Source organism: Phlebotomus papatasi, chromosome 3, assembly GCF_024763615.1.
Source record: "Phlebotomus papatasi isolate M1 chromosome 3, Ppap_2.1, whole genome shotgun sequence".
Classification (NCBI taxonomy): Eukaryota; Metazoa; Arthropoda; class Insecta; order Diptera; family Psychodidae; genus Phlebotomus; species Phlebotomus papatasi.
The window spans coordinates 62,485,957-62,504,979 of NC_077224.1; the positions used below are offsets into that span (position 1 = coordinate 62,485,957).

The 19,023-nt window shown below is 34.8% G+C and overlaps 1 protein-coding gene across 1 annotated transcript in view; it reads left to right on the forward strand.

The window, feature by feature from the left end:
* LOC129807130 (protein O-mannosyl-transferase Tmtc3) overlaps positions 1 to 19,023 on the forward strand; it is a 325,993-nt gene that overhangs the window by 30,713 nt on the left and 276,257 nt on the right. The window contains exon 2 of the mRNA XM_055856176.1: positions 18,452 to 18,588. Coding sequence (XP_055712151.1) covers positions 18,452 to 18,588 — 137 coding nt within the window. The remainder of the gene's footprint in view (positions 1 to 18,451; positions 18,589 to 19,023) is intronic.

Sequence of the window (19,023 nt, forward strand, 5' to 3'; positions counted from 1 at the left end):
ACATGGGATTCAATCCATGAGCAATTCATTTATTTTTTTCATAATAACATGGGATTTCCAGCGTGCAATTAAATCGCTGCCTAGAATCCATCATGGGCTGTATACCGTCATGTTCAATGGCATATGCAATTTCCAATTAATAAAGCACAACATCAGTTGGTGTCTGATGGGTAAAAATCCCCAACACTAAATGAATAGTCGATCATATTGAATAAAACGTTGCTATTCTGCCTAATTAAGTGTCCGTAGTAACACGTAATTTGATCTGCAATTGAATGCGGTTAATTATTGTTATTAATATAAATTATACACTCCATTTTTATACAATATTTTTTTTTATGCTAAATATTTAGCTTGAGCGCATCCATCCCAAAATTGTTTCCGAATCATTTTTCAATTAATTCAATTTCATATCAATTTTCATACTAAAACACAAGGGACAACTCTTTGTCATTCACTTTTGATATTAACTAGTATGCATTTATGTGACCTTAATAATATAATTAATTTTTTAATTAAAAACAGTATACTCTATGCAAAGGTTTAATAATGTAATCACAAATAATGTAACAATAATAATACCGATACTATATAACCTATGTGCTACTTACATTCTCTCAGGTTAAATTTCGAAACGTTCGTTAAATTAGAACGACTTTATTACCAAAAAGTTTGGTAAAGGTCTTCAAATCGGAGACACAAATCTGGGATAGATGTATTAAAGAGCACTCATTCTCGTACAAAATTATTGTATAAACACTTTTGGTCAGAAAACAATTTCATTATCAATATTTCAATTTTATACCTTAAAATCGTTCAAAATTATAAGCTGTCCCAAATTATGAGCACTTACCCTAAAGGATAAAAAAATTTATGCAAGGCATTTCTTATCGATGATCCTCCATTTATTTTTTATTTCTGTGGCTATTAAAAGATAACCGGAACCGGACTTTCCGGTTTCTTTAGGGCCAGTAGCCAAGTATGTTAATTTTCGTAAGGAGCAGCTGGAGATTCTGAGCGTGGAATCTCCATCACGCTTTTTATTCGTCTTACCCCAAAGGATTGAGGCTTCGGGTTTGTTTGGTGATGACGATTTCCATTAACAATCCCAGTCTCTTGGGCTTTTCTGAAGGTCAGAAATAGGTCAGACTCTTGGGCTTCCGGGATCTCGTCCAGCTGGATGACTGGGTCGTCAGACTGAGTAAACTTGAAGGCCAGCTTGAGAGCAGTCAAGGTCGTTAGTGTCTCATGCCCCGGTACTCCGAATCCCCGTCCTTATTTCCGCAGTACAACAACCCCTTACAAACGGCAGTGTGGAAAGTGGAAAATCTCTTTAATCACCACTCTCACATCTGTATCCAGGTGTGTTAAGACAGTTGCTTAGTTATTTTTGTAAGCCCTGATGGGGCTCACTTAAATAAAAATTACAAACAGAGACCAATTGGAGAACTGAGTTTCCATTTTTCACTTCATGAGATTGAACCGTCCACGGCGACTGATGCTCACTCACTGAAGATTGAGGACATTTACCTAACAATGAGAGCCCCAAAAGCAACCTTTCAGCACCCAAAAGGGTGGTAGAGGTTGGGCGTGTCAAAGGAATAAAGGATTAGGATTAATGGGTCATGGCCGTAGACTGGGTTGACATGTGTCGAATGGGCCATACGCTCTACAGTTTGAGCTTTTGGTGTGGTTTCAGGGGTAAACACCTTACTCTTCCTACGGACTCTCCAAGCTGCTACCGCAGAGTGCATACCGTCATCCCCCTCCAGGGAGAGACTGTTGCGCACAAATAGCGTAATAAACTCTCCGGCCTTGCATATGGCACCGGCCGCCCACTCCTAAAATGGAATAAAGGATCTGCCAGGTGCCAAGTCCTGCAATGGGGCACAATCCTGAACGAGCAGTACTTTCCAGTGGAAAGTCCCATGTCAAGGGCATTAAGGTATTCCTCTGTACGTACTAGCAAGCTCTGCGCCCCGTTTTTGGATCCTATCGCTCTTAGTAGGGGATCGAGGACAGTATTAAATACGAAGAGTGAAAGAGGGTCTCCCTGCTGTATCCCCCGTCTCAGGCACACCCCAATGTCCTCACCTTCGTGCCTGATAGTGTCTAATAGTTTGGGATAAATCTTTACTGCCAAAGTTTACATGGTAAATATTCTCGAGTATTTTGTTCATTTGGTTCCTTAAGGACGATAAAAAGGAAGGCTACTGAAGACCTTAAGTCGCTATCTCTAAATGCTGGCCTCCTAGATCTGATGGTGAGTGCACTTTATCAATAACGTTATATCCTTTTTGCAAAATGTCAGATACGCAGATTTTTGTCTCAAAACTACCTGACTGAGTATGAAAATTTAGAGGTATCCAAATATTTTATTGCTGCCACGGACCGTTAAAATCGTATAACAAAATTTCTGATTCACATGAGTTGCTTCTCGTAAAAATTATTTACTTGCAAATTGGTGCATCTTCAGCATTTTTTGAAGAAACATATCAATAAATAAAAATTCTCAGAAAAGATATACTTTTTGCACTTTTTATTTGTCTGCAAACATGCTCAAACTACCAATTTAAGTAAAGTTTCCGTCTTAAGAGGTAGATGGAATCGTAAAAGTTATCTTCAATTTGGTGTTTCGATGTTGAGAAAAAAAAGACAAATAGAACTTGTATGACCTACATTTTTTTATATATACAATATTTTCGAATATTATTTGTACACTGTAAATTTATGTTTTAAAATCCAGCTTTCACACACTCTATTTCATCTATTTTCATCGTTGGTCCTACATTCATATAAAATATCTCATCTTTGATATATATTGGTATATTTTTCTGAGATAAATCCCACAACAAGGAAACAGATAACTTCATTCATACCATGTTCTTCTATATAGTTTGTTTCCTATTTTGAGATCCAGAGTTGCACAGATGTGTATATGGGAGTATTTACTTTACTCCTTTCCTTTCTGTGCAAAATTCAGTAAATTTGCTTCACCATATCTCCATCCAAAAGAGCTTTAGCTTTTTTTTTAACCTATATTCACCAAGCTCTGAGAATCATGTACTTTAATACGTATTTTAGATGAAAATATTACATAGAAAATGAGCATAAAGAAATCTTTTCATTCCTTGCACACTCCATACAAATTTAACTTCATTTTGTGGCTCACACTGACCACAGTTTTTAGCACCACAACTGCAAGAAGCTTGTGCAGTGTTCAATTAACTCTTAGTTAGTTTACCTAGAGTATGTATTGTGCTAAATTGTATTGAATGTGGAAAATGTTGAGAGAGAAGGATGTAGAAAGAACGATGAAGGATTGAATTGAAAATGAGGTGGGTTTTGGGATGAGAAATGAAAACCAAAAGAATCTGGTACAAGAATGAATTTACTGGCTCATTTAGTCTCCACCAGATACTTTCCTATGGCCCTTTGCTTTCCAATCCATCCGCTTCACCTTTTGCCCCAAAATAGATGGAAACAAAGAAAAGTTTTCAGTTTTTTTTTGTACATATAACACTGGGGTAACATCAAGTATTAGATAGGCAAAAAGTTTCTTCTCCATTCATTATTCTCTGTTAAATATTTCATTTAATTAGATATCAGTCCGAAATTCGATAATCTCATAACACAATTAAGGGGATATGTATCGATTTCCAAGTGGAACGATTCTATACACCCAAAAAAGACCTAGAGAAAAAAATCATCCTCTCACAAAGTAAAATCTATTGTTCAGGTAGAGAAGCTTTTTTCGGTGTAGGATTACAAAAGCTCCAGTGGAAAAAAGAGATGTTCTTGATACGTTCCTGAACAATGTGTATTGAGTGTTGTGTGAAAGAAAATGCGCGCTTTTCTTCAACTTTTTTTTTTACTACTTTATTCGCTGGGTGTATTATATATTGAAATTTAGAGGAAAAGCTTTCTCCCAATTAATTTCCGATATTGCTACATTCACAATTGATCACAATGTACACTTTTCCTGTGAATATTAATGAAAAGTGGGTGGTGGAGTGTTACACGAAATGGAATGGTTTTTGCCCTAATACACTGAGTTCTGTTTAATATTTTCTTAAACATCCTTACACATACCGCTGTCATCATTTCATGTGCAATAAAATAATGATGTTGAGAAATGGCTGGAATATTTTACGCTGGAGTTAACTAAGCTGAGGAGTTAATCTCTAACTCACTAATGAATTGCGTTATCTGTACTGGTTTTGTGATTAACAGAATTTTAGCTTGACGAACTTTTGTATATCTACAACTATAGAGGTCTCCGTAGTTCAAGAGGCAGAGCGCTACTTCCGTGTGGTAGAGGCCCTCAAGGGGTCAAGTGGTAGAGCACTCGCTCTATGATGCAAGTGTCCCGGGTTCGAATCCCCTTTAGATAACCAGGAATTTTTCTAGCGTGAAAGGTGTTCGTATTGCATCCAGTGAGCTTCACTGCACTTAATTCCACGGGCATGGGACTGACAATCCCATCCCTGTATAAGAAAGATAATAATGAATGTTCCGAACTCCGCTTTAGGACCAAGCCATCGTTGTGCTACCATTATTATTATTATGTTGTTAAATCATGTTGTTAAAACATCTAATGTTCCTTTCAAATGCATTGCGAGTGACGATCTCGGTTCTAAGATCGGCTTTGCTTCTTGATCAAATACCTGATCTTTGAGGGACCGCTTGTTGACCCTCAATCATCTCGTTCAGTAATAACCTTCCCGATTCAAGAGCTCTCTCTGGTTGAGTTTTTTTCTATACCGATTCAAAGCTATTCCCCGGCGAATGGCCTTCAAAGTTGAAGCCAATTTCTTACTTTCACATACAAATGCGTATGGGAATTTTTCTGCACTCGTGATCGTTATGCTAAATATTTAAAAAGTCAGAAGTTTTTCCGTATTATAAGATACCTTTCCGTATGAAGGGATAAATACACTAAATTTTTGTTTAAATAATTTTTTTTCCTTGGAGCACTGTGAGCTGAGTTCGAGATCAATTTAGGAATTGGCTTCAAATAGCTTCATATAAAAGGCCAACTTGTCAGGCGCTTGATTCAAAGGTATATCAGAGAGAACTTAAAAAAATCTTAAGTTCTTACCTAAAACCGATTTCGAAAAATCACAACATTGTTAATCACATCATAAATTAAGAATTTTCTGATTCTTCGAAATCTGTTTTAAGTAAGAACTTAAGATTTTTGCGAGCTGTTCATAAATGTACAACGTCCATAAGTGAAGACTCCACCCTACCGCAACATTCTGATGGGTTGTGCGTCAGATTTTATCAGGAGGGCCGCGTTACTTGACTTCGCTTGTAATTCTTGGATCCTCGGCCAGGGTGCGGGAACTCCTGATACCGACAGCACACTGTAATCAGCTAATGCGAACGATTTTTGTCGACGGAATTGTTTTGTTAACTACTTTCCTTTACGTGCCAGATCATCACTGATCGGCATCGCTTGATTGTATCAGACTGAGTCAGGTTGAATTCCTGATCCTTTTTCTAATTCTCTGTTTTGCTTTCTTTTTCTATTTTTCTTTTTTTTCTATTTCTCATTTAATCAAACCTTGTGAGAGGGGCAGACCCTATAGGCTTTGATTTAAATAAATAAATAATAATAATAATAATAATATAGGTACTAAAAAAGTTAGACTTTGATTTGTAGAGCGTACGGCCTATTCGGCGCATGTCAACCCTGTCGACGGCTGTAACCCACCAATCCAAATCCTTTATTCCTTTCTCACGCCCAATCTCTACCATTCCAAGGCGGGTACTGAAGGTTGTTATATGGTGCTCTTGATGCTTATGGCAATTAACATCAGTACTTCAGGGAGTGAGCATCAGTCGCCGTGGACAGTTCACTCTCAGGAAGTTGAAAGAAGGGTGGCAACCTCAGTTTCCCATTTTCTCTATATAAGTTTGTAATTCTATTTAGCTGAGCTCCATCTGGGCTTACAGATTTAAGTTTCTGCTTTCTAAGTATTTTTCTAAGCTGTCTTCCCCCATTCAACAAGATAAATTGAACACTAGTGCAACCTTAAAACTGAATAAAAACATTAAATTTATAATTTAATGTCTCCTTCATATATTTATTTTAAATTTAATCAAACAAATCTTTAATAAAAATACCAGTCCCGTATTGTTCTTAGTAACTTTCTTACCTAATGTGTGATCATAAAAAGACAAACATAACTGCTACTTGTTTGATGTAAAAATATATAGCACTTTTCTTATAAAATGTTTTCACCGTTTTCTGAGTTAGCTTTTCTTAGACTAATTGAAAAAGTGACAAATGATAAACAAGGAAAAGCGCAATGATAACTGCAGCTTTTTGGCAAAAAATATTAAAAGCACTAAAGACACTTTATTGCCACTTTCACCTAAAATCTTGTTTGTGGCATCCAAAGTGGATGACAAGCAGTAAATTCATGGTATAGCTCTAAGGTTAGCGGAAAATTGTGCAAAGTAAGCAACCCCCTGAAATATTTGGTCTTAGTGCCTTTGCAAGTTTCCAACGTTGGTGAATATTATGTTTACGCCATCGGGGAGGAAAAAGAGTAAAAACAGCGTGGAAAACAATTATGGACCTTTTAGTGTACTCAAAATGTGTATATGCATTGTATTATGCTGTACACATGTACATTTATTATGTTGAAGGCACCTTCTGTGATGCTGATGTGGCAGCACCAATGCCTTAATGGGTGTTGTTATGACGTGAGAGCTGGGCGATATTGTGGGTGGTTGTTGATGGAAAAGCTTTTTCATCATTCCCCACCATAGTACACACACACATTCACACATTTTCGCATAGTTAGAAAAATAATGTTCTTCACTGTTTTCACCGGGCTCACTCAAAATGTTCCATGGAAGTATGGGAAAATGCATTGGGTTGAGATGGAATAGTGGGAAATATCCTGGTTGAGAGCATAGTCTCAGGCCGGATATTAAACAGATCTCAAACTGTGTACACGAAATGGGATACATAACCACCAGTCGCCTCTATTTTCATTGTTAAATACCCCCATCTCAAGTGTATAGGGGAGGATGGGGTAATTTCATAATTATTTGTGTGAATTTTGGTATAAAAATCTACAGAAGACGGAAATTTCGCAATCGGAAAAAATTGTTTAGGTAATTGTTCTAGGTTCTTAGCGGTTGTTAGACCTAACACTTAACAGTAACCCGAACCAGGTAACTAACATCATAAAGTGCTCTACAATTTAATCCATTCCAAGAATTCACAGCTAGAGTTTTTCCAAAGAAAAGACATTCGAAAATAGATTTCATAAACTAAATACATTGGATTTTCACTTCTCGTTACTTCTTATTCATCTTAAAGCTTATTCGAACTTTACGATTTAGCCCAGATATTTTTTAAGGATCAAACTGTCGCTGTAAACACACCAATTATAATCTTTCAAATTACGATGATTTGTTTAGATGAATATACAAATCATTTTTTGTTCAATTTGTAACACTAACTTATATTTGCAATTATAGATATGGTACATCTACCAAATTCATCCTGAAAAACGTAGAGAAAGTATAGTAATTATGTCACGGTGAGGACACTAGATAATAAATGTAATTTTATTATATTAGTAAAAATAAGCTCATATGAAATTGTAATTTATAATATTTAAAAACAATCGGGATGATAGTTTAAGACTACGATATATCACCTGCAAATTATTTAGTGTAAAAAAAGAATTTGATTAGCAAAATTTGGAAAGAAAGCTATTGAATTATGGCTTGAGCAGATTGGATAGTATTTTGGTAAAATTATCAATAAAAATGAAAATTGATGAATAGTAAAACATTATTGGGAGAAGGACAAATAAGAAGTTCCGAGCCATTTTAATCTTCTACTGACCTAAATGGATATTTTACTACCGTGGATTCAGGAAACTCTGTCCCTTGCTGTTTGTGAGCTCTTCTTTACTTCTATAGCACTTAAGAATAGTCTTTCCCGATCCTGCCCACGACAAAATTATAAAATTAATAATAATGCTTTAAAAATGAAATCTACATAAAAAGTCTACATAAAAGAAAGATATTTTTTGAAACTTTAATTTATTGTAGATTTATTAGATTATAAGTTTTTTTTATTCAAGTATTTCATTTGCGAAATCTCGCATCTTCTTCTTGAGTCCTTCCATTAAGGTCTGTACAAGATCATCACCGCAGTTCCTGGTTGTTTCATTCCATTTTTTCTTGAAGTCCTCGATGTTTTCGACGACTTAAGCCTTCTTCTTCAGATCGTATTTCATAGCCTAATATGTTTCAACTGGACGGAGATTTGGAATGTTTGGCGGATTCATCTCCTTGTACATAACGAACGTCGTTCTCCTCGTACCATTCTTTGGTTGCTTTTGAGTAATGGCACGACACCAAATCTGACCAGAAGATCGGGGGTATATCATGGCATCTGTACAGAGGCAACAGGCGTTCTTGGAGGCATTCCGTGATGTAAATTGACAAGTTCATGTTGCCCTGCATGAAGAACGCCTTGCTCTTACGTCCACATGAGCAGATCGCCAGTGAATATATATTTTTTTTGGAAACCATATATTTTTTTTGGAATTTTTTTTTTTTATAATTTTTGTACCTGTAATTTTTCTTACATCCTATGCGAGACATTGCGGTGTAATATTGCTGTCCTGGCAATTGTTTGAAGTCTCCTTTTACCATATATTTTTTTTGGAATTTTTTTTTATAATTTTTGTACCTGTAATTTTTCTTACATCCTATGCGAGACAGTAAGTCTTCAGTGCATTCGTCTGTTTAATTTTGTGCACAAGACTCGGAGAACATTTAAGTTTTTTAGCCATATCCCTCACAGATGTCGAAGGATTGTTCTTGTAGCTCATGATCACCTTTTTTCAAAATTTCGATCTCCAATACCCCGATTTTTTCCACATCCAGGTTTCTGGGCAGTGATTTTACTGCCGAGGAATCGAAGAATCACCCTCCGGACGGTCTAGCGTGAGGTATTTGTGACTTTTTCAAGGTCCGCGTAACTGATTCCAGGATTTTTTAGATACGTATACGTACACGATCAGTTCCATTCTCTTTTCCATTATTATTTCGTATCTCAGTGAAAAAGGAACAGAATTTGATGAGAGTTTCACCAAAAGAAAGGTAAAAAACACGTATTACAATGTTTACATACAACGAAAATACGGAGCTAGTGGCATCTGTCTTAAAAATATGTAATCATTTGGAACAATCTTGTCGTGGACACGCTTTATTTACCATGTGCGATCGGTAAAAATCGTTCCAAAATTTTTAGTACTACGGAAAAGTTTACGTACAGCAGGATGGTAAAGTTATCCGCACCTACGATACGAAAATTGATTTTTTTACTTACCTAATTTGCTAATGTACAATTCAAAATTATTTTACTTTTAAATAAAGTAATTTTTGTGAAGGGAATTAATATTTTAGAAAAAAATTCATTGAATTTTTCAAATTATGTCTACTTTTGTTTAGGTTAATGTTTCTAACTAACCAATATTTACTATTTTACTGACTAAATTAATTTCTTTTACTGAGATTTTAATTTTAATCATTTTAATGGTTCCGGCACACGATTTACATCAAGAAAACTTCATTATATCAAAATTAATATCCCATTATTTCTTAAAAATTTTCTATATGTCAATGCAACTCGCTTGGTCTTCTACTTTTCTTCTTTAAAAAATAACACTAAATTTAATAAATAAATTCATTTCAGCATTGCAGACTAATTTTTTACTGACTAAGTTTAATTTTATTCAAGAAAGATTCCCCAGAAAAGGTATGCAAGCCATTAGTGTGAGGAGATATCGACCTCGGGGCGTACCTAGGACAAGGTGGCTGAATCAAATTCAGAATCTTGCCTTGGAACGCCTTGGGATCGAACCCGAACATCTTCCTGAAGTGGCAGAAGAACGACAAGCCTGGGCTGCTAAATTGGTTGTCATGGACCCGCGACTCCCATACGAATAAACGGTTGAAAATGATGTTGATGATGATGATTTAATTTTTTTTCGTTTGCTGAAATGTGTCTAATTTAAGCAATTAAGTTTAAATATCTGTACGAAAAATCAAAATCTTTGTTTTCTTTACTCTTTACTAAAGCTTACAATATGATTTTGATGTTTTAATCTATCCCGTGTTACGGTTGTTACATGGTGAGAAGAGATGTAAGAAATTGCCCGACTTTTCCCTATTTTACATAAAATATATTTTCATTTTATCCATCATACTTTTTATTAAAAATATGTTTTTGCTTGTTTAGTTTTAAAAGCAATTTTGATTAAAAACTAAACTATCGTTTAATAAAATATTCTTATTTTATCAGCGCAATAAAAATTGTCTCCATGGTGAAAATTGATTGCATAGAGAAACTTTCTATCACTGCACAATTGTCTGCAAGAATTCTTACAAAAAAAAATCTCTGTCTCTGCACTTTCTGTTTCAGAATTTCAATTTTCCACCCAGAAAGCTTCATGTGACGAACCATTGTGAGGCAAAATTTAATTTAAGTTGTTTTAAAGCTTCACATGGAAAAACAATGAATGTTTGTGCAATTTTGTGGTTTACCTTTTAAAAGTTTCAAAAATTTTCTGCTGTCAGGTGTGGGAGAATTGTTGGGTTGTACCAAACCAGCGCTAAAAGCTTGGAGTCCAATTTCATGTTTTTAAAAATATTTATGAAAAATATAAATCTCTTACTCATATTCAGACTGATGGAAAAATCTATATTGTGGGAGCTTTTTTTCTGCACACAGTTATGTCAAAGCTCCCAAGTGAAGTGCTTTATTGTGTAGAATTTGTGGAAAATTCATCTTTGATTCACCAGAAATTCTTGAGATTATTTCTATACACCATCATCTTTGGGAAGAGGTGTAAGAAATCCATACAGAAAGTTGTCACAGCAACAATTCTGTATCCGTCCAAATCCCCTTTGGGACTATACGATACGTAGATAGAGGCGTAAGTGTGATAAAAGGGGTTTGTCCAAGGGTGAACAAAAGCATCTCGAAAAGAATGGTTTATTGAAGAATGGCTGATAATGTTCCAATATCTACGCGAGTTGTCCACATAACTCTTCATTATTTGTACATTTATAAATGGTGGCTGACTCCAATACAGTATAAGGCACGTAGCACTCAACAATAGGACTAAGAAAAGAACATTCTCCCGTTGAGTGTAATTCACCCTCTTTTTCCCAACGATCACCACTGGCTCCCCTTTGGTCTTTTCGCGAGGTTTTCGTCCATTGCAACACACGATTGCCGGTTCCCTATAAAAAAGGAATCCGCACCTCTCCATGGAAACCTTTAATACGGTAGCACGGAATATTCTATTCCTTTTCGTGCAGAGAACCATTTCCATTTTAGGAGAACGACTGCAAAAAAACCATACAGAAAAGTTGAATTAGCAATTAGTGAAATTTTCAAGAGAATTTTATCACCTCGATGGTCGGTAAAGGTCGATGTTGTGGGGTGAGCGTAGTCAGAACTTCGTCAGATTATTCCTTTTAAAACTTACTGTGAAACACTGCGGAATCTATCTACAATTTGAACGGCCTCCCTGTGTATTTGGCTTAGTAGGGATGTCCCTGTAGTAGCAACTGAAAAGGGTCCCAAGTGGCATTAAATGACTAGAGCAGAGGTATGCAAGAACCGTTGAAATCAAATAAACGTCAAAATAAGTTTGTTTTGGTAACATTTTGACCATTGACGTACATGCTTTATTTGACGTTTATTTGGTTTTAACGGTTCTTGCACGCCTCTGGACTAGAGGTACGCGCTTATGCACTATACAGACCTACGACTTAAGCCGAGAGAGGTTTATCGTAAATCAAAATAATGATTAGACTACATTCACATCAGTTTCAAACTAAGCCTCCTCTCGGCTTAAGCTGTAAGTCTGCCTAGGGCTTTAGGTCAGAAACACGTCGTTAGAACGTATTTCATCTTACATCAGTAAAATGATTAAATTTTTACTAGTTTGACAGCAATCGAATGAGATGTAGGTTTAGTATAACAATATCAACGTCATAGTTACCACTAACTTACGCGATAGACTATCACAAAAATGAATGAACAGTAGAATGACTTATTTAGAATTAAATATTGAGATGCTTCTCTGCTCAAAGAAAGCACACTTTTCAATTATTTTTATGTTACCACAAATTAAATGCATTTTTCAGGAATTATTAAGGCGTAACCAAATACTTAAAGAAAAACTGCTTATGATTGGGCAGTATTTTGTAAGAATGGTGAGTATTCAAAAATTAGATTTTTACTGAGAGTTCTTCTATTGGAAAGTTTGAGTCTATTTATTCTTGATAGCTTTCGAGGACCTCATATATGAGTAAATTAATGAGTCAAAATTACTAATATTTACATCATGAGGACTAGTTTTTGCTACTTGGGATGTGAGGAAGTGAAAAGCCCAAGTAGCAAGCTCAAATGAAAAGCCTTCAATGATATTTGAGCTTAAAACTCTGCTTCAGTCATACATTTACTAACATTTAGTGAGGATTAGTTTCTTTTTAGTTTCTTCTACTTTGGGTGCCTCATAAAAAGTACAAACAGGATTTTAGATAGGGTAAAGTGATACAAGTTGGACAATTCGCCGGTACAAGTTGGACATGGCTTTTTTCTTGATAAATACAGTACAAAATTTCTTTTTAAGCACAAAGACCAAAACTATAAAACTAAAGCATTAAAAATATACAAATAAAAATGAAGTACTAAATTTATCAAGAAAAAAAGCCCTGTCAAACTTGTACCATAGACCAAATTGTACCATTTTACCCTAAGGGCAGAATCACATTGACAGTAAAATGCTCACCGTCACCGTCAAAGCCCTCACCGTATTTCGTTGATTTTCGCATTTTCATTGCAATTCTTACGCCAATTTTCCATCACGATATTACCTTATCTCATACTCGATGGCACTAGGTGAAATTAATATAAGAAAATTGAAGAAATAAAACGAAAATGCGATAAACGGTTAGCAAAAAAACTGCAGGATTTATTTGCTACAGTTTTTCGTACAGTTTTTTTGCTCACAGTTTATCGTATTTTCGTTTTATTTCTTCAATTTTCTTATATTGTTTTCACCTAGTGCCACCGAGTATGAGATAAGGTAACACGGTAATTGAGAATTTGCGTAAAAATTACAATGAAAATGCGAAAATCAACGAAATACGGTGAGGGCTTTGACGGTGACGGTGAGCATTTTACTGTCAATGTGATTCTGCCCTAAATGTACAATCTTTAAATCCTGCAGAGAATTTTTTTTAATTAATAGATTTCTGCTGCAACACGTGTTTACTGCAGAAATTTTTTGCAAATTTCTGACATCGGTTATATACGAGGGCAGAAGAGAAGCTGCTATTTCCAGGGTTTAGAAAACCAATAGACCTCTGATCGTTCATAACCAATAATATCCAGAAGAAGTACTACTTAGTTTTTGTACTGCTAGAACTTTTACTCAAGGAAACTGAAAAGAAATAAAATGGCAAAATTCGGCCTATTCTTACCGGTGCGAAGCATTCTCTATAGGGATCATCGTCGTCAACGAATTACTCACCACACTGACTACATTTCCACACCCACCAAAATCCTCCATCTCCCCTGGTCCGAGGCATTGGTTTGGTGTTAGAGTGGCAGAAAAAGAAGTAGAACCCTTCTCAATCTACGCGTAACCCAACAATTTACTCTCTAACTTTTTTTTCCCATCCTGAAAACTCTCTACTTCGTGCAAAGTAGGATGAAGGAGTCTCCCATGAAAAAAGACTCAAAAGGCAAAAAAAAAGGGAGAAAAAATGTTCCCCAACTGATCCCCACACATTACAATTCCCGGAGAAAGAGAAGGTCCTCTTGGCTACGATTTTTTTCTTGGCCGCCATGGAGGAAAATCTTTTGAAATTCATTTCGCGTACAAAATCGAAATCTTACAATAAATTCTCTCGCTCTTTTTTTTTTGTACCAGACACACGCACACACAGCCATTTAGGATGGAATAAACCAATGCGAAGAATAAAATATATCAAAAGCTACATAGTCCCTTCTTTCCACGAACTTTACCCAACATTCCCACATTGCGTCCGGACAACTTTACACATCTATTTTGACTTAAGTTTTGATGGATATAAATTCGGCCAAATACACGCTGAACAAGCAAAGACTATAAATGAACTTCTCTGTGGCAGGAATTGGAAAGTTTCGTTAGTTAACTTTAAGACTGAAAAACAGTGAGATCAAAGGCTATTGGAAGATATTCATGAAATTGCAGTGGTTATGAATTTCCTATATAGTCATCACTTTTCTGAAGCAATATACCCAACTTATTTGCATTACTTACTCTATTGGTTTCATAACCATATTATTTTAGTCTATTGGTGTTTAATTAATAACCAAGAATAAAATAAATTTTGTTAATAGGAAAACTAGGCCAATTTCGGACAGCTTGCAATATTGGACACTTTTTTTTCATCACAAAATTTCATGAATTTTTAGAGTTTTTAATTCCTATATGTTGTAGTATGTCAATTGAACTATATGTAGATGCTATATGTAGAAAAATTCTTAAAGCTGTGGTGTTTGTTAATTGGAAAATTGAGCCAAATATCGGACAGCTTGCAATATTGGACACTTCTATTTCAACTCAAAATTTAATAGATTTTTAGAGTTTTCAATTCCTAGAGGTTCTTAGAGTAAAAATCCTTAAATGAGTTCTGGAAGAGCAACGAACTTTGAGAAACCTGGATTGATAATGGCTCCGACACACCTTTTAGATCAGGAAAATTTCATAAAATTGAAATTCGGATCCTCTTCTTTCTCACATGTTTTGCACATGTCTATCTCATTCTCTCGCACTCTTCTTCTTCTCTTAAACATCACTCCAAATTCAATTTAGCTCAATCGAATTTGGTATGCGAAAGAATGAGATAGTCATATGCAAAACATGTGAGAAAGAAGGGGATCCGAATTTCGACTTCATAAAATTTTCCTGATCTAAAAGGTGTGCCAGAGCCATAAGCATTAAAATTGATAATCTACTTTCAAGTTTGCGTCCCTTTCTCTCTCAAATGATTTGCATAAGTCTGTCCCACTCTTTCGGTTTCAAAATTGGGCTGAACAAAATTTAATTTGGCATGATGTTCAAAAGAAGAAGAAGAGTGCGAAAGGGTGGGATAGACATAGGCAAAGCTTTTAAGAAAGAAAGGAAAGTGAATTTAGACTTTATGAAATTTTCCTGGTCCAAAAGGTGTGCGGGAGTTTTAAAGTCGTTATAACATAATTTTTAGATTAAGAAAATTTCAAGAAATCAAAATTCACATCATTTTCTTTTATAAACGTTTTGCTTAGGTCTTTCGCACTTCTTGGTAAGAAAAATTAGATCTAACTAAATTGAATTTGTTTTGATCTTTAAAAGAAGAGGATTGCTATAAATAATACAAAGTTAAACATTTATAAATATTTGAAAAAATAGATTGGAATTTTGATCTCATAATATTTTCCTGATCTAAAAGTTATGCTGGAGCATCAAAAATCAATTTTAGCCAATAAACAAAAATGGCTTAGTAGATATATAAATTTAGATCAGTAAACCTACAAAAAATAAGTCTAATTTATAAAATTCATGTTTGATATGGTATTGGAGAAAGCAAAACTCTTTACGTTCTTTTTGTCAAAACTTGTTGCCCTGAGCTCTGGAATAACTAATTACCTTGAGGCCCAGAACACAAAGCTCGCTGCTCCCCTTTCCATAGCATTACCAAGCTATTTCTGTCTTCATCTTTAAGCATTTTCCTTTTTATCATGCTGTCATAGGGGGCAATTAGTACAAAATTTTGAAATTATGGCTGTTATGGTTATTGTATTAACGCGGATTCTTACAAATTTGTTCGTAATTTTACTGCTTTAAGCTTCGATATTTGTAAACTGACAGTATTTTGATTTTATATTGAGCAAATTTGTTTTTTTTTTTGTAGCAAAATATGATTTTTTACTGACAACAATTTATGTATTAACTTGCCAAAATCGATTTGATTCTTGCCAAAATTGACTGTTTCTTACTGATCAATACTAACATTTTTACGGACAAAATGTGATATGTTTTATACTTACGATAATTTGATTTTACTTACCAAATCGATTTGTTTACGTATTACATTTAATATTATTTTACTATTACACTGGTATAAATAAAAAGATCAAATTGATCCAAATATGATCCTTTTAGGAAGGATGGATCAAATTTCGAACTCTGACGGCACATTTTTTATAATAGAACATGTTAATATGATCCTTTTATTTTTACCAGTGTATGCACTATAGCGTACGGGCTATTTGACACATGTCAACCCAGTTGACAGCCGTATCTCACCAATCCTAATCCTTTATTTCTTTGACACACCCAACCTACCTAAGGTTGGGTGACCATATACAGTAGAGTTCCTCAAATTTGAACAATATTTTTAAAAAAGTAACGGAATTCATATAAGATTCACTTTTCGTAAATCAAGCAAAATAACTTTAGAAAATTTTATCAATGGAATTTGTTGAGAAAATTATTATAATAGGACAATATTGAGGAAACACTAGAGAAAAATAGTTCTAATTCAGACTCTATGCAAAATTTCTTTTACTTAACCTCATATTTTATATTTTGAATGCAACTGTCGTTCAAATTTGAGGAACTCTACTGTAACACCATAAGGTTGTTATAAAGTACCCTTGTTGCTACTAGGAATTAACACGTATTTCAGTGAGTATCAGTCTTCGTGGACAGTTCATTCTCAGGAAGTTGAAATAAAGGTGGTAGTCTCAGTTCTCCAATTCTTCTTTAGATTTTGTGACCTAATTTAGGTGAGACCCATCAGGGCTTACAGTACAGATCAAATCTACTTTTTCGATCAAGTTTGCCGTTGTTTTACTCACGCTTTTTATAAAAATTACTGCTCGTCCTACTGCACTTATGGAACTGAATAATATTAAATTACTTACAGCTGAATTTTAAAACGAAGTGCCATAAATTTAAACCATGGAGTAACCCGTGAAACATAAACTTATAGACCTCTGATTTCAGTGGTTTTTTTCGCCATGACCATGTATTTTATCAATGTTTATCAGTAGATTTTCCCAAAAATTACGGTTGATTGATAACAAATTGATTTTATTTGAAGTTTTATAATTTTTAATTTCAGTAGGGGAATTCTGTAATTTTCGTGGCATTATCACGCGTGAGTTCGAAACCTGACAATGCCAATCGAGCTTTTTTTTTGACATATCATATGAGTTCTAAAATGCAATTTATTGATTTTTTATTGAAATCCCTTTACTTTATGATTTTATGAAAATACAGTACGTCTTGGTTGATTTGTTTAACAAAATTCATTGTCATTTGAATTGCCATAAATCTCAAATATGTGACTTCTGACAATGTCACGTGAGCTGAAATGGCAATGTCACGGCTACAGAATCACATTTTCGAAAAAGATCTCTTAAAATTCGAACCCAATTTGTCATATTGCATTGTCAGAGCGTTATGCCCTAGATATACTTACGACTTAAGCCGAGAGACGACTTAGTGGAAAATGATGGAAATGCACATTAACAATTATTTTTAATATAATTCCGCTAAGCCGTCTGTCGGCTACTCCTCATGTCTGTCAAGGCCCTTACAGAATTCCCCTCCAGTCCTTATTTATTGCCTGTTAATAAGAGAATTTTTCGTATAATAATTTTAGAGAATTTTAGGTAAAGTAGTTCAATATGATTAAAAATCGGGAAAAGGCCGTCAAAATTTGCTAAATCGAACAAAAAAAGTGATAAATTGACATTTTACTGTCATGCCAAAAGAGACAAAAATATGACGTTTCCATATGAGAAAAAAACATACGCCAAAGCCAGTATTTAAATCTGACTTAACTTTAACTGAAGAATTCTAATCTGTGGGACAACTAAAGTAACGAAAGTAAAGTTACTAACGAAATTTGCAAATTTTTCACATTCAATTTCAAGTATACAATATTTCACTGGTGGATAGAAATCTCAGCCAAATGGGAAAATCAATATGATTTGGACTTGGTCCAATGTGTCAAATTGTACTGTACATACATCTGGTCATAATTAATTATCTCAGTCTATCTAATATTTTCTCAAGTGTTCATATGGAAAGCGTGACAGATAGGAATGAATATTAAAATTCTATTTTCGGTTTTAGGAGTTGTCCACAGTCCGATTTTCAGGGTGTCCGACTTTGAGCGATATCCGACTTTTAGTATATTACCCATATTACCCTTATCGATTTTGACTGAAATAACATAATATTTGTAAGCGTGTATTGCCTTAAATCTCTTGAATGCGTTTTAGGGCAAAAAGTATCTCTTATAATTCTATTCTCTAACCACTGGTTTTCTTGTTTTCCCTTTTTTTCAGGAGCAGAGTCATAAATCGTATCGACCACTCTGTGTCTTGACTTTTCGATGGAATTATTCATTTCACGGTCTCGAACCGGCTGGATATCATTTGGTGAACTTACTGCTGCACACCCTGGTCTCATTAATGTATTTCAGGCAAGTGTTGTGTCACTTTATATATAGCTGCAAGCCAAGGAATTTGTCCTCACCACATACACCGTCAACCCCTACAAGAAATGCCCTACACCATGTTAGCTATTTATATAAAGCATTCAGACCACATAACAACCCATTTATTGTATTTAATTACGAGGCCGCAGGTTTAGTGATATTGCATGTTTCTTATAACGTATCATACCATACACGTTTCGTAATACAATCTCATGGTGTTGTAATAAAAATACCACGCAGCGACTCGGTATTGGTAGACCCCGTGCATATTATATGGAGAACATAGTGGAATCAAGGAAGAAAAGCGTATTAGGATGAAAATGAGGCTATTTACAAAGTAACTAGAGAAAATTGCCATGTCCTATACGGAAAGTCTCGTTAAATGGAGGGAAAATCGATTTAACTCTTCTACAGCTTAGA